The 15,366-nt window shown below is 39.8% G+C and overlaps 1 protein-coding gene across 1 annotated transcript; it reads left to right on the top strand.

Moving 5' to 3' along the window:
- Nucleotides 1-7,226: 7,226 nt before the first annotated feature.
- LOC145440113 (protein NLRC5-like) lies at nt 7,227-13,128 on the top strand. Its single transcript, XM_080317706.1, has 3 exons — nt 7,227-7,710; nt 8,776-10,206; nt 11,928-13,128. The coding sequence occupies exons 1-3, from the start codon at nt 7,572-7,574 to the stop codon at nt 12,200-12,202; spliced, it is 1,845 nt and encodes a 614-aa protein (XP_080173832.1). The 5' UTR covers nt 7,227-7,571; the 3' UTR covers nt 12,203-13,128.
- Nucleotides 13,129-15,366: the final 2,238 nt, after the last annotated feature.

Genomic DNA, 15,366 nt, shown 5'->3' with positions numbered 1-15,366 from the left:
AGAGAATCAGATGCCGAATAGATTGTCGGGATTGCTGTCGGCACGTACTTTAGCATTGTGGCATAATCTGGCCTGAGTCGTAACTGGGTATCGTGAATATTGAAGTGTAGGGAGTGGGGTTGTAATCAGCAATATGGCGTCACGTGACGTCAAAGGATAACGTACTTGTTCACACATACCTTATCGCAAAGGTTCGAGGTAATCCACTGTAATATGGATTGTGATGGCGAGTCCATTGTAATCTGGATCTGGAACTCCCCAGTATACCAATAAAACCTGAGCCTAGTACTACACCCTTAAAAAATTATGGTACACGAGTGACGTGCGGTGAGGTTCATAGTTGGTGAGGCACTGGCGTCCAACAAAGCCCCATCCTTACTTTATTGGATTGGAGGTTTCATTGTCTTAAGCTCTACCCTCCAAATAATCACGATCCTTGGTGTTTCCAAGAAATTTAGATGCAACTTCCATTAAAGATAGTCATGTAGCTTTTCCAAATACGCTTTCCTAACAGGAAATAGGGGGTTTTGGTGAGTGTTCTGATCGAGGTACAACAAATATACATAGTCTATTGTATTAACTCGACTGAGGAAACTTTTCGTGGATGCATTAATAACGTGAAATCTCTTTGAAAAGAGCATTTAGAAAACTTTTTCATGAGATGGTTTGATATAGGCTATCATTGGGGAAATACAACGTTAGATCTGTCGACCAGAGCAGGCTCTGAAACGTTGTAGAGCCTGGTGCAAGATACTCCCTCATCGGCCACTTACGTTTAATTGAATGATTTCTACTGTCCCATTCGCAAATAAAACAAGGATACCTCGTAGTTCTAGACAGTTGAACCAGTAGCATATTTATGAGTTCAAAATCTACGGAAACTTCACATGTTTGAGTAAGAGATAGAGACAGAGATTTATTTCTTCGTCAACCGGAATAAACAGAATGAGTATGCAAAAAAAAAATATACACAACAAAACAAAATAACACACAGTAATAATAACAACACATACGCAGTAATTATAGCGTGTAACTGGCTCTATAACGGTATAGACAGGTGCCGGCGATATGATCCTTACGATCATTCATGTCAAACCGGAATGTAGGAGCTTAGAAACAAGTATATAGAATAGATACATACACTACTGCTTACTAGTTATGGTGGTTTGTACAAAAAACGAAAATAGAAAAACCACAACGAAGTACACAGTCGATGCCTTGATGCAATAGTACATGGGGAATACGTACATGGGAAATGAGTAGTTTGAACAATATTTTCCAAATTTGAAATCAAATGTTTAATAATTTCGTAAGACCCCTTGCATAGTTGTACCAGATACGGAGATAGACGAACAATGATTTGTATTGTGCGATAAAACAGCTTTGAGGCTTGATGCCTACATAAGGAGGCGCAATTCACAGTTCCGAATGTCTCTATAAGACCTTGAACAACGACACAATAGACAAAAGAAGGTTCGGAGGTGAAGAAGTGGTATTGGTGCCGAGAACACGCCTTGCTTTTTATATGAAATCTACAATAAGTGCAGATTCCTTTGGTAAATTCAAATTTATGACAAATTTATTTAGCTCAGCCAGATTTAACTCTATATAGCTGCTGATCACCATCACACTAATGCTTAGAACATACGCCAGAAAATGGCTCCCACCGAGAGAATCTTCTTCAACTATTGGTAAATTTTTTGAAAGGCAATGGAATTGTGACATCTGGCCCATGAGGAGTCGGTCGTATTGCGCACGTCAAATTGGATATACAATTTCATGCTCATTTTTGAAATTGAATCCCCCCAAAAACATGATCAAATGTAACAATCTTTCCATGTCATCATCATCATAATTGGTTTATTGGCAATTTTATCAGTTCAATACACCACAAAAAAATGCGATACAATGAATGGACATGAAGATGTCGAAGCCGCAGCCGTTCTGTTCAGAACGCCACCGTAATGGAGCTGTAATGTATTGAAATTTCCAGAGTTGCAGCACGTTCCAGCAGTCACGCAGAGATCGAACTTTATATAGTAGTCAGCCGATGTTATGAAGGAAATATGTCGTACACGCCAAGGTGGGTTGGATACCGCGTTCAACGGAAGCCGTCCCGTCTGGAGATTTATTATAACATCAGGCCTAGTGTATTCATTATGTGCAAGCTTTGGGATATCTATGGTATAATCAATGAGGCGTTACAGCAGATCAAAACAAGTTCATGTCGTCAGAACTTTAGAAATTTTTGAAGGTACATAACTTCAATATGCAGTTGGATAGTATATGATCAGTGGCGGCTCGTCCTATAGGGCAACTGGGGCATTGCCCCACCTAAAATTCTGTTCAATAACAATTTAACCATTTATAGACGCACAGCAATCAGTATATACCGAGATCACGGCGAAACCCGCATTATTCTTGTGCTTTCGCTAACAAATGCCCATTCATAGCGAAGTCTCTGCGAAAATCGAATTCTCTTCTGTGTTTTCGCTTTGTGAATGCCTAGTCGGGGCTTGCCCCGGTAGCGCTCATAACAAGCTTTCACTATCTATTCTCTCAAAGCCGCGCACAATAAAGAAACGGTGATTTACTCTCTCCTATTCGTAAAATGGCCGAGCAAGTGGGGCAACTATGCCTGTCGCCCTTAAGGTGTGATGTAACAATCGTATCTATATCTGAACTCGGTTACCGTGATATGCGTTGACTCGACCTTTGCTGGTATATGTCGATTTTGACGGTGTTTCGCACCATGATAATTCTTGAAACTTGGTACGATATGTCGTGAAGGTAGTATTTAGCACTGCTCCAAGTTTCAGGCTTGCTACTCAAAGATAAGGGTGGTAATTTCGTTTCCGAAATTCAGTGTGTGCTGATCTATCATGTACATTGTACAGCAAACAGATTTTACTCAAAAGCCGGTATTGGTCTCCATTGATTTTGACGATGTTCCATACCGAGATCGGTCATGATATTTGGCACAGTAAGTCTTAATGTTGGTATCGACCGCTGTAATAAGTTTTAAGTTTGTCACTGAACTATGTGGGTGGTAATTTCGTTTCCAAAGTCGAGTGAGAGCTGACTCTTCATTTATCGCTAACAGATTTACGCAAAAGCCGTTATTGGTCTCTATTGATTTTAACGATGTTCCATACCTAGATCTGTCATGAGCTTTTGCACGGTATGTCTTGATTTTAGTATCGAACGCGGTGCCAAGTCTTAAAGTTGACGCTCAATGATTGATGCAGTTATTTCGTTTTCGAGGTCGAGTATGGTAGAGATGCGCGCTGATCTGATACTTAGCCTACCTACATCATTGCGGATCTCACGGAAAAGCCGGTGTCTGTCTGTGCTAATCTAGTCTGCGTTCCATAACGAGATCGGTGATGATATTTCCAATGGTATATCTCGATGATCGCATGACACAGCTAACTAAGATTCTCGGTTTGCATTCAAATATTCACATAATTTTATGTTCGCCAATGTGCATTTCACTGTGAAATTGTGGCCTTCAAACCATTTGCTTACAATCCCCTGTCAAATGCGATAGCTATTTCATTTTCGATGTCGGCTAACAGCTGATCATTCGATCAGCCTATTCCTCGATCTATTTTACTCAAAGTTCGGTGTTCGTCTGTTTGTATTGATTTTGACAGTGTACCATGCCGGAATGGGTTATGAGATTGCGAATGCTACTTCTCGATGATTTCATGTAACAGTATGCTAAGTTTACGGCTTTCATTCATGTATTTATTGATTAATATATTTTCCAACGCCGATTTGGCAGCAGACAGTAAGCCGTATGTGTTGCGTCACAATCTCCAGTTTCAAGGCCAAAATGTACTATGTTGTTCCGAGACCGAAGTTCCGAGGCTGCTGTCCTTAGTTCTTCAAAGACCATTCAAATTGATGTTCTGGATTCAATATGACATGCCCAATCTATGAGATAACAATTGCGTATGTGTCCGAAGTCGTTGACCTTTGCAGTTAGGCTTACGCAATCTCTCGAGTTCTAGTCATTGGAATTAGTCTGGTCAAGTCAAGTGCGAACATGAATCGTATTGAATCTTTGCTCCGTACGTAGGCTAGTTTACGCAGTTGCCTTTAGAGCGAAAATTAAAGGTCTAGAAGACTACTCCTTGTCGCTTCGACATATTCCTGTCTTTTCATTGTATCGCATTTTTGTGGTGTATTGAACTGATAAAATTGCTAATAAACCAATGATGATGATGATAGAAATTGTCCAGTCCATTGATCCAATCGTACGCCGGGTACCTCCGCTTTGGTTGCCTATCACCTGGTCGTAACTCGTAACCACCAGCTCAGTGGTCGTAACACACCAGGATCGGGTACGAAACACTCTCGGACGGCCTATCGATTTGCGTAATCTCTAACTCTACCATGAAATCATAACGCATGCTACTAAGGATGACCTGATAATTGATTCGTGGCATAGGGACGATTCTTAGTTCACGTACATTATGTAAAATAATCCTTTGATTAAAAAAAATGAATAAAACATTTGTTACCACACTTCAAGTCACGGCTCACCGGCAAACCTCTCGCGGCACCTACGTTAAAATCACTGTTGTCGGGAAATTCATGTGACCATCATATTAAAGTTACTTTTTTAGGTTGGAAAACGCCATTGTGACGTCATGTTGATAAAAGTCGCTCGCAGCCCTTGCCCCACCACCCGATATTGTCACGAGCCGCCACTGTATATGATCCATATTGAAATGAACCCGATTATTTTCGGATGAAACTCCTCAAGAGTAATCCTCAGCAACTAGCAACCAATTCTCTACTAGTTTAGTTGGCTGGCGAGTGTCAGTGTCAGCCAAAATAATCAGGTTCATTTCAATATCAATATATACGATATTTAATTGTGTCTTAGCGCTTTGTAATTGGTGGCTCGCACATAGGTTCTTGGCATTTGGTTTGGTTGGTGACTATTTGTTGCCGATCAAAGATGGTATTAATGACTGTTAGCGGCCGGATTACAGTAGCACATCCATCAGTGTCATTCGATGTGTCATGGCATCTGACAAGACATGTAACTATATGACGGCATCAGAATTTGTTTGATGCTCTGACGACGAGTCGACGAGTAATATGAACATAAGTGCATGTAAACTATATCTGATCGAATCAAATCATACAAAAGTTGCTGAAAGTGAGCACTGGTGGGGAAATGTGAGGAGTGTACAGATCAGAGGCATATTGCTATTGGATTTTTTGTAGTATACGTCAACATAAGCGGTAAGCTCTAAATATTTCGTTTGTGTTTAATTTATGTGTGATATAGCCGTGAATTTTGTTCTGTGTCACGAGTAAATTCACAGTTTTGAAACGCCGAGTCATCTGAAAAAGCTGTCTCTATTGTTTAGGTGCTAGTAATAATACACTCTCATGAATACGCATGTGAGGTCAGCAATGAAGTACTTTTTGAAGAACTCGAAAGTATAATTTTACGCTAAAGTGGCATCTTTTTGGGGATTGTTCTGGGAGGTTTAACGTCTAGAACCACTGTTCTAACGCCACGCTAAGATATGATTTGTATCACATTGGAAATGTCTACCTCTTGCATGAGATGTAGAAACACGAAACCAACATTCTACACCAGAGGTCTCAAACTCAAATGTGCTCGCGGGCCAGTTTTCCAGTTTTGACGAAGCCGCGGGCCGCAGCATTTTTAGGAGTATTCTATGTCTTTCCAATTAGGCCTTATTTGGCGGGAATGAATTGTCCTATTGAAAGTGAGCCGATCCAGCAGACTGTCAGTAAACACACATAGTCAAAATCGGATTCACTCTTGTATCAATTTAGGTCTGGGACGAAAAGAATCATCACATCTATCAATATTGGAATTGAATTGTTTTTGTACTTGATATATATAAAATAAAAGATATAGACACCATATGGGCGGACTAATGTATGATGCCATCATAAAAGCTATAGGGTTATAATTTTGTAGCTACTATGAATATTTTGAATTTAACAAATTGATAATAGAGACTGATCTGATATCAAAACACTTTTAGGTTGAGCATTGTAATTCCAATCCAGGATTTGGGTATACTTCTGATAAGTAGGCTAATAATAATCTCATGGCCAAATATCTTCAAATATGGGAGCAGAAAAAATATAAATGTATCAAATAAATATATTATTGAATGTGTCATGGTGATTGAAATGTCGGAATGCCGAACGGCCCATTGTTGCTACATCGTTGTAGCGTACCACTACGGTACTCGGTAGCTTTAAGTGGCCCTAATAACATGGTTTAGTGACCACATATGTTACCAACAGACTGCCAATGGTTGCCATAACTGCTTGCTTAGTTAGTTAGTTAGCGAAATACCGAGCTGCAACCTTCTGATCTATTACTACTGCCCTGATACGCGATTAGTTTGCTGCGTCCATGGTTCTAACAAATTCACGGCATTCCGAGTCCACTCGAGTCATTTTCATTTAGCCATCGAGTTAGCCCGAGTCTGAGTAATTCTAAGAAAGGTCGCGTTCAATCCAACTCACAAATTTCAGTCACGAATCGTCTAAAGGTCAGGTTTTGTCATCATTAATTGGAAATGTTACGGAACAGTGACTTATTCACTGCATATGGTAGCGGTTGCAATTGATGTGATAGTGAAGTTTGATGAATAGTTTCAGGCTTTTGGAGCAATTTAAGAGGGAATTTTATGTTTATAACCTGACTAGATACATGTGACACTTATATATTGTCAAATTAATAAAAATCTAAAATGTCGGCGCGGGCCGCACAAAATGCTCTGGGGGGCCGCATGCGGCCCGCGGGCCGCGTGTTTGAGGCCTCTGTTCTACACGGTCCACATATTTGAATTGCGACATTTTAATTGTACATGGGAGGGTATTGGTGATAACGTTCTAAACCGCTTACTTACATGAGCGGATTTCAGAAACAGCAAATTCTACATCTACTCAAAGGAGTTTTATGCTGCTTCAAAAAGAAATTCTTTTACACCTGGGGTAACATTCAGTGTGAATACTTCTACTAATTCATGAGAAACCTTGTTGACTACTATGAAAACCTCTATAAATACCTATCCTCCGATTCTTAAATTTTTAGATACGCTGCCTTTAATGATAATGAACGATTTCACCGATCAAGGAATATTAATGACGGGTGCGATAATTTTTTGTATTTTGCAATCCCAGTGCATTGCTTGATGGACCATCAATGATGGTACCGGGCATGGATTTTTTTACTAGGGTGATATATTTTTACGTGTCAAATCAAGTCAAAATTTCGTCAAAATTGTAGTGTTCGGTTTAAAAATTGTCAGGATTTTTTATGGAACCCACATTTCGTTTGTGTCGTAGATTTTTGTGTTGTTAACTTATTATTTGACATTTTACAGCTTGTAGCCTACTTCATATGCCTACCGCTGTAGACGACCCCTCGTCTGCTCAATGTAAATCATAAACGTTGAAATGAAATAAATAATGGTGTTATACTCAACGTACCGCAATATCCTAACTGAAGCGAGACTGCATGGGCATTAGATCTTATATATATCAAGAAGAGCACGATGAAAAATTGGGATGTATACAACATTGCCAGAATGAAGCAACATGGTGTGTCTCTAGCAGTGTATGCACAACTTCAGTGTTGTCAGCTAACAACTGCTGCTGATGAACCTTCTTTCTTCACTCTATGCCAGCTACTTAGTAAGTTAGCTACTTAGACACTTTCTACCCGAAAATATAGAGAAGTACTTTTCGTTGTACTGCAACAAATTGTAATTTCACTATAATGTGTGATACAACTACTGGAATTCTTCATAGGTCCAGAATTTGTTGAAATATTTTTTTTGTCATGTATAAATTTGTCAGTTTTGAAGTCGGAATTTTTTTTCCGCTCAACTACTTCGTAAAGAGAGACGGTTCTGACCAGAAATGAAGATAACTTGTAAGATTCTAACATGATATGCAACAACACCCAATTTGCATATATGAGATCAAAATGTTGTGAAAATTAAGTTTTCTGAGATAAACGATGTCGATATTTTAATTTGGTAGGTTAAAAATTTTTCGTTTTAGGTCAACAAGGGCTTGTTGTAACTGTTTTGGGACCCATCTCAAATGTGACATTGGGGGTATGCCCAGAGCGATTTTTCGCTACTGGTCGCACTTTTACGGCGAAATGATAACATGAGGCTGTAATTTGAAGCTGCCATAAAATGTGCTTATTCAAAGTGGTAGGCTATTCTACAAAATGTGTTCGAGTGTCAGTGCAAGGTGTGGCATTGGTGTATAGATAGTATGTAGCAGTGATCACTATTGAATCGTAATCTACCGTAATTGGGATTATTGCCATTGTTTAAATTTGCAAGTGTCAACACAAATTAAATTCACCCTGAGTTCAAGAAACATTACTTCTCCGAGGTGGTTTCGCGCCGTCACTTCGCTGTCTTTGATGCTTTCCAAAGAGAACTGGCTCCTAGTTTAAGAGCCATTGTTATGGATATACAACAAAGGAAGATTTTAAAAATATCTGAAACTGTCTTATAATTCCACATTCCATGCCGTTCCGAACGCTTTGGTGTTGCGCATCCCCAAGTGGTACACATAACTCTGGTTAAGATTAACAACTGCTTCGTACTGAATGTTGTGAATATAGAAGTCTTTGCATGAGATAGCATGAAGAAACGTAATCAACACTGGAACACCAGCATATCCCATAGTAAAATATAACTATAGAACACCAAAATTATCTTCCAGACTCGTGTTTAGATTTGATCCAATCAATCAACGAAAACTCGTCAAGAACGACGGCTGATAAAATTCTTGAAGACTTCGCTGATGAGGATCTCAGCCAACCAGATTTCCAAGTTCATCCCCAGATGAGGCTGTTGATGAGGTCAGAATATTTCAAAGGCAATTATGAAGAGGTGCACGGAATGGAAGTTGCGATGAAAAGAAAATTATTCTTCTGGAAAAAGACAGAGGTTGTGAAAAATCAATTCAGAAAGGAGTTCGGATTCCTTCGACAAAAAGTTGATGACGACAAATTCATCGAGCTAGATGAAGTTTTGCAACAGCTTATCTACGGGGAAAGTTCTATCACCGCCATAGTTGCGTCGGCAGGATCTGGAAAAACCACTCTTCTGCGCAGAATCGCAAGAAGAACTTTAGGGCATTCACTTACGAATACAGACGCCATTGCAAGCTCCTCTCAGCTCAAGTACGAATTAATACGGTATATAGAAATAAAAGGCATGCAAGATAAAGGATTCATCAAACCATCTAAATTTCTCTTCGGTGGCCTCTTTCCGGATGAAATCAACGAGGAACGTGCATATCAGTGGTTGCTACAAAATCAATCAAAAGCAGTTTTAATTTTCGACGGCTTGGATCAAGCCATTTGGAAAATCAATAAGAAGGGAGACGAGAAAATAAATCCTTTTACTTCGGCCACCGCAGCAACGATCATGTACAACATCCTCTCACGTAATCTGCTCGCTGATACAAAGATCGTCATCACTTCCCGAGAATTCCAAGTCTCGGATTTACCTGTGGAAGCACGACCTGCCAACATCATCACACTTTCTGGTCTGACCCTAGATGACGCAAAGAAGCTCTTTGTGTTTCTGATACGTCAGCATGGGGATGAAGCATGGGAGAAGATAGAAAAAATGTCACCAAGGCTGGTCAATTTAGTCTCCATTCCCGTGTTTCTGGTCTTAACCGCAGTGATCATGGCCAAGAATCCGAACGAACCTCCTCCAAAGACCGTCACAGGACTCTACAAAAAAATTATATCCACTTTAAGCAGCGTGAAAAACATTACAAATGCAAAGGTTATCGCTGGAGTTGTTAATAAATTGAAAGCGATGGCATATCGTGGCATGGAAGAAGGGAGAGTGACATTCTCTGAAAATGACTTGAAGAAGTTTGGACTTTCAACAGAAGAAGTTCAAGATCTCATGATGAAGGTTCCAGGAAATAACCTCCTTAGTTGCAATCTATTGGATGGCAGTTTCATTTTCTTCTTCTGTCATCAAAGTCTTCAGGAATTCCTCGCAGCGGGCTGCGTGGCTGAGATGTCGCTTCCAGCTTTCATGCTTTTCAACTATGGCGACCTGCACAAAGAGCGATGGTCGGTCGTCCGCAGATTCGTGTGCGGCATCATTTACGACGAAACACAGGATAACCTTCATGAAGGTGAGGCCATTGGAGAGTATAGTTTTCGGTGATGTTGGCTAATTTTCTCGAAAAGTTATCGTATTCCCGCTACTCTCAAGACTGAAAATATGAATCTGTGAGAAAGCACACATTTTTCCCTAGGTGCGAGTGTGGTCTGATCATATATCAAGTATCGGAGTGATTCAATTCTGAACTGAGTGTCAGGCTTTGAGTCCAATTTTTGATTACTAATCGCGATACCTCGTTGTTCAAAACGGTCGCGCGACGCATTTGACCATTGTTGTTGTCATTGTGCTGTGGCGGTCCGATTGTTGGAACAATGCCGATTTCATGACCCTTCAGTGCTATTTAGGGGTGGTTTCATTACTCTGATCAAACTTTAATTGATATTTTCAAAATCTGCTTTCGATTAAATTCAGTTTTATTGAATTTAACACTCTGGTCCCCACTAGTATTAATTATGCTATTATTGACATGCTCAGCATTGTGGATTCCAGCGTAACGACTGGAGTTTCGAATCTATTAGTTAGAGGTCGACCGATTATAAACCTGACCGATTATCGAAGCCGATATTTGAAACCTTCCCGATTATGGATATCAGTCCATGAAATGCTGGCATCGAGGCCAATATTTTATTTATAAAACAAATTCAAAAATATTGAAAATTCAATGCTCCGTGTTTTCAATCTCATTAAATCGGCAACGCCAAGAGCGATGCGTGACAGATTAAACGTCGCAGGACGAGTTTAACTGGGTGAGCATGCAGTAAAAGTATGCTTCCCTACATTACAAGCTACCTCTGCTCGACTGATCAGCAATTCTGTATCATGTTTTGCTTGTCGGGTTGACCCAAATTTCAATGAATGTGCACAATCGAGCAATATTTCATTCTAATTTCATTTTTCTCGTTTGTTGTCCAGCTTTCTGTGGCATGTACATTGTACAAGTGCCATCATGCTTGATATATATATATGATTTTTATCAAAATGGTTCTCTGCTCCTGCCAAATTAATATCCGCCAATGATATCGGTTATCGGCCTTGTGAGTGTGTCGATCATCGGTATCGGCCGGCAAAAATCAATATCGGCCGACCTCTACTGTCATTAGATTCGTTATAAGACCAGTTGAGCATACGAGCATTACCCATGACACCACCACTGGCTGTATAATACGCAAAGTCACAAAAATAGTACTGTGTCCATAACATGCCCATTATATAATATTTTTGCTCATACCAACCATATTGGATTTAGTGACGATGCTGTAGTTTTATCAAGACCTCACAGAAATGTCATTTCTGATAGCGTGCGCACCTTCGTACCACTGTTTTGAATCTTGTGAGAAAAATCGATCTTGAACGCATGACTGTATGGTGGGCACGGATCCAATGAGTTTATTGAATCCATGCTTTGTCGCACTATGGTCCCAAGACAATGCAGTAAAAGATCAATCCAGTCAGAACTGTTTCATATTCAGTCAGTCTGCGTACATCAAGTCGCGTAAGCAGCGGAATAATATGTGGCGGGTAATTGGAAATTTTAACGATGCGAATTTAGGTTCTGATACAATGACATACGTCAAGGATTCATTGTGTCGTTGTGAAAACATGCGTATGAGTCAAACATTTGTGGGCGAATATGGCTTCAACTCTACCGCTTGGCTGTGTCTCTGTGAAAACTGTTGTTCCTCTTTACTCGATTGTAATATCGTATAGTGAGGTGCATTATTTGTCTGACAGTCTCAACTCGGTCGCTGAAAAAGCGATTTCTCGCCCGATCGATCCGTTCGCATCTCAAGGAGGACAACAAGCACGTTCGCATGGAACTGTATACAGCAATCTATGAATCAGGAGACGACGATCTTATGAAACAAATTTCCGATATCAATGCATATGACATTTCATTGAGTCGCGATGAGGCTCATATTATAGAAATTAAACATGGAACGGCAACGACCGATTTTGCAGCTTCGTTCCGCTTCGCAGAGGCTGGAGAGGAGAGTGGTTTTGCGTAAGCGACTGTAGGATTTCTGGCAATCCAAAAGCTATCTTCCCGAGCCCAGAAATTATTGAATCTGGTTTTGATCGAAAGCTACTGTTGCACTGATTCCGAAAATATAAATTAAAATAATGATCAGGCACTGATCCACCTAGAATCCGTCCTCAAAGTCGAAATATCGGCATTGTTCGAACAATCGGAGAGTCGCAACGGGTCATTGTTACGGTCATTGTGTTGCGGTTACCCGATTGTTCTGAACAATGCCGATATTTCAGACTTGGAGGACAGATTCTAGGTGGATCAGTGCCTGATCATTATTTAAATTTATATTTTCGGAATCGGTGCAACAGTAGCTTTCGATCAAGACCAGATTCAATAATTTCTGGGCTCGGGAAGATAGCTTTTGGATTGCCAGAAATCCTACAGTCGCTTACGCAAAACCACTCTCCTCTCCAGCCTCTGCGAAGCGGAACGAAGCTGCAAAATCGGTCGTTGCCGTTCCATGTTTAATTTCTATACTCATATCGTTGGATCACTTGCAGCAAGGAGTGAAAGTCTGAGGAGCTTGGGTTTGTGTAACTGCAACATCAACGATGAGCTTTTGTCGATCATTACGGGGTGTCTGGAAAAAAGAATACATGTGAGTTTAGGCACAAAACACCGCTGAATTCATATGTCACTCGGAAGGTATATTGTATGTCCCATGTCCGGCCCGGGTGAGTGCCATGTCCACGGACCGTGTAATCAACGTGTGAGTTCAAGGTCGTCTATTATAACTAGCGTGACTTCCAGCAGTATACTAATAGTGACTTGAAAAAAAGCAGTAGCCCATCCGTCAACTAAAATCGCATCGTGCATGGAATACTAGTTTTTCCATCTTCAGACATATTTCCCATTTAATGCTGGCGCCTGAATAAAATTATCTCGATATGAGGGTAGGATATAGATCAGAAGCGTCAAACTCAACTTGGGTAGCTGGCCGGATTCAAACCTTGAAATCGCTTGAAAAGTACAATTTGTGACTTGAATAGATATAGCCTATAAACCGCTGAAGCAGTCGCCCTAATGACGGTATAACTTGGTATGCTTCTACGCTATCTCATTGTTTTATTTCTGATCTGGCGTTAGCCCTGACTATACGTTGTGAGGAATAAGATAGATTTACCTATAAACGGTGACGCTGTAATTTGGTTCATGAATATTGAATCCTGTTTCAGGTTTCTGTGGGGGCGAGGGACCGTGTGACCCAAAACTGACATAGTGCTGCGAAAACAGATATTAACACCATATTTTATCACTTTTTTAATATTCGGGTGACCAGTATATAACGATATTGCATTGGGTTTTCGCTTCAATGAAGAACTACTTCGCGATACAATTTTACACAAACCTGTGAACTCGGTGCGTAAATTTTGTCACTAGAGTGAGTATAATTTGGCCTCTGAATATTACACAACATTCTTTTCCTCCGCCACCACTGATTTAGATCATCGCAGTGCTGTGTGGGTGTTATCCGAACGCATCGCTGCATCACATTAACATTGCTCTTGTTGAAAAATGCGCACACGAATGATGGTCCGAAATTCTCAATTTATTAGGATTGCCATCCGTCTGGATTTTCCGGGACATGTTCGGAATTTCACTGTTCACGTTGTGTTGGGAAGGAAATTTTTATATATGCATCAAAATACATAATTTTGAAGGCTTGAATTACGCTCAAAATCTTTTCCAAATAAACATAAACAATAATAGCAGATTTATGCTACTGAATTTTTTTCTTGGCGCTACGTGGGATTCAGTACACTTTGTATTAATTTAAATATAGGGCCACCTCCAGAGTTGCACCAATTACATGAATTCAATTCAATTTCAATTACAATTACTGTATTGCATGTTATAATTTCATTATGACTACAATTAGGCTACTGTATGCTAAAAATATAAAATTATAACTACAATCAGGGATGTAACCTGGTCACAAAGAATCCGAGTTACAAGTTGATTACATTTTTATAGTTTTGACTCGAGTCAAGTCGAGTCATTTTCAGGTCACGACCAAGTCCAAGTCAGCGATCAGAGGGCGGAGTCCGTGTCATGGTATTATGACTCGAGTCCAAATCATTGTGTTAACCGCTCAGCTTCCAGTTAAAGTCTTGGTAACCCACTTGTTATAACCCAGTTTGTTGATATCCAATAGTTCACATTCATGATATATTAATTTTCCTCACTTGTAGCAGTTTCTGGTCGCATTTTCAAGTACCAATACCCATAGACGAAATCTCAATAGTGTGGTCACTCTACTATTCTTTGAAATTGCAATAAAATGCCGATATTGGCCGTCTGAGTCTCGAGTCATATGACTTGGTTCGAGTCATGCGTAATGAATTGACTCCAAGTCGAGTCAGTACACAGATTGACTCGAGTTAAGTCGATTAATTTCGGAATTTTGCGAAAATGACTCGAGTCAAGTCGAGTCATCAGATAATCGTGACTCGAGTCTTTGGAACCCTGACTACAATTACAATTACTGTTAAACATGTAAGTAAGTACAATTATAATTACAATTACTGGTAAAAGTCTGATTGATTCGCTAGATAAGTGCTCTTTGACAACTGTAGCGACGTATTTAGCAACAATCTCAAGCTATTCATGTTTCATTCATGACTCGTACTACAGTACGTAGTTTACCCTTTAATTAGAAAAAACAAATTTTAACGTATTCGAACTATTCCTAATCATAAGCTCTGAAAAATACTAAAAAATAAAATTTTTATAAGCAACTACTAACAATCAAAAGTTCGAGCGACTGGCAACGACTAATAACGAATAGGATACAAGACATTCAATTAAATGTACTCAAATGAATACTCAGAGCTGAGTAAGGTGAATGAAATGTAATTGGTAAGGCAATAAGGATGATACCGATGAGGTGTGTAAAATTAAAGTAAATGAAAAAGTAAAGAAGCTCCTGATAACTACCAATTACAAAATTTTGGTTCGCAGTTACATTTTCACTTGCTCAAAACTGTTCGACCGCATTTGATGAACATCAGGGTGCGGAAAGGTTCTGGCCCCAGTAAATTAATCTAAGATAGGAGGTAAGACTGGGATAACTAACATCTCTACAAATGAATGATCTAACGTGATGAAGTCTTGGTTGAAAATTTGAATTTCTTTTTG

The sequence above is a fragment of the Botryllus schlosseri genome, chromosome 1 (genome assembly GCF_051294905.1).
Source record: "Botryllus schlosseri isolate E-star chromosome 1, Bs_hap1, whole genome shotgun sequence".
Taxonomy (NCBI): Eukaryota; Metazoa; Chordata; class Ascidiacea; order Stolidobranchia; family Styelidae; genus Botryllus; species Botryllus schlosseri.
This window is presented reverse-complemented; position numbering and strand designations above follow the sequence as displayed.

Bases quoted from the DNA above. Each gene is read 5' to 3' on its own strand.
- LOC145440113 (XM_080317706.1), top strand. From the start codon at position 7,572: ATGAAAAATTGGGATGTATACAACATTGCCAGAATGAAGCAACATGGT. The intron at 7,711-8,775 runs GTAAGTTAGCTA...ACTCGTGTTTAG, and splicing joins CACTCTATGCCAGCTACTTA to ATTTGATCCAATCAATCAAC. The intron at 10,207-11,927 runs GTGAGGCCATTG...TTTGTCTGACAG, and splicing joins ACAGGATAACCTTCATGAAG to TCTCAACTCGGTCGCTGAAA.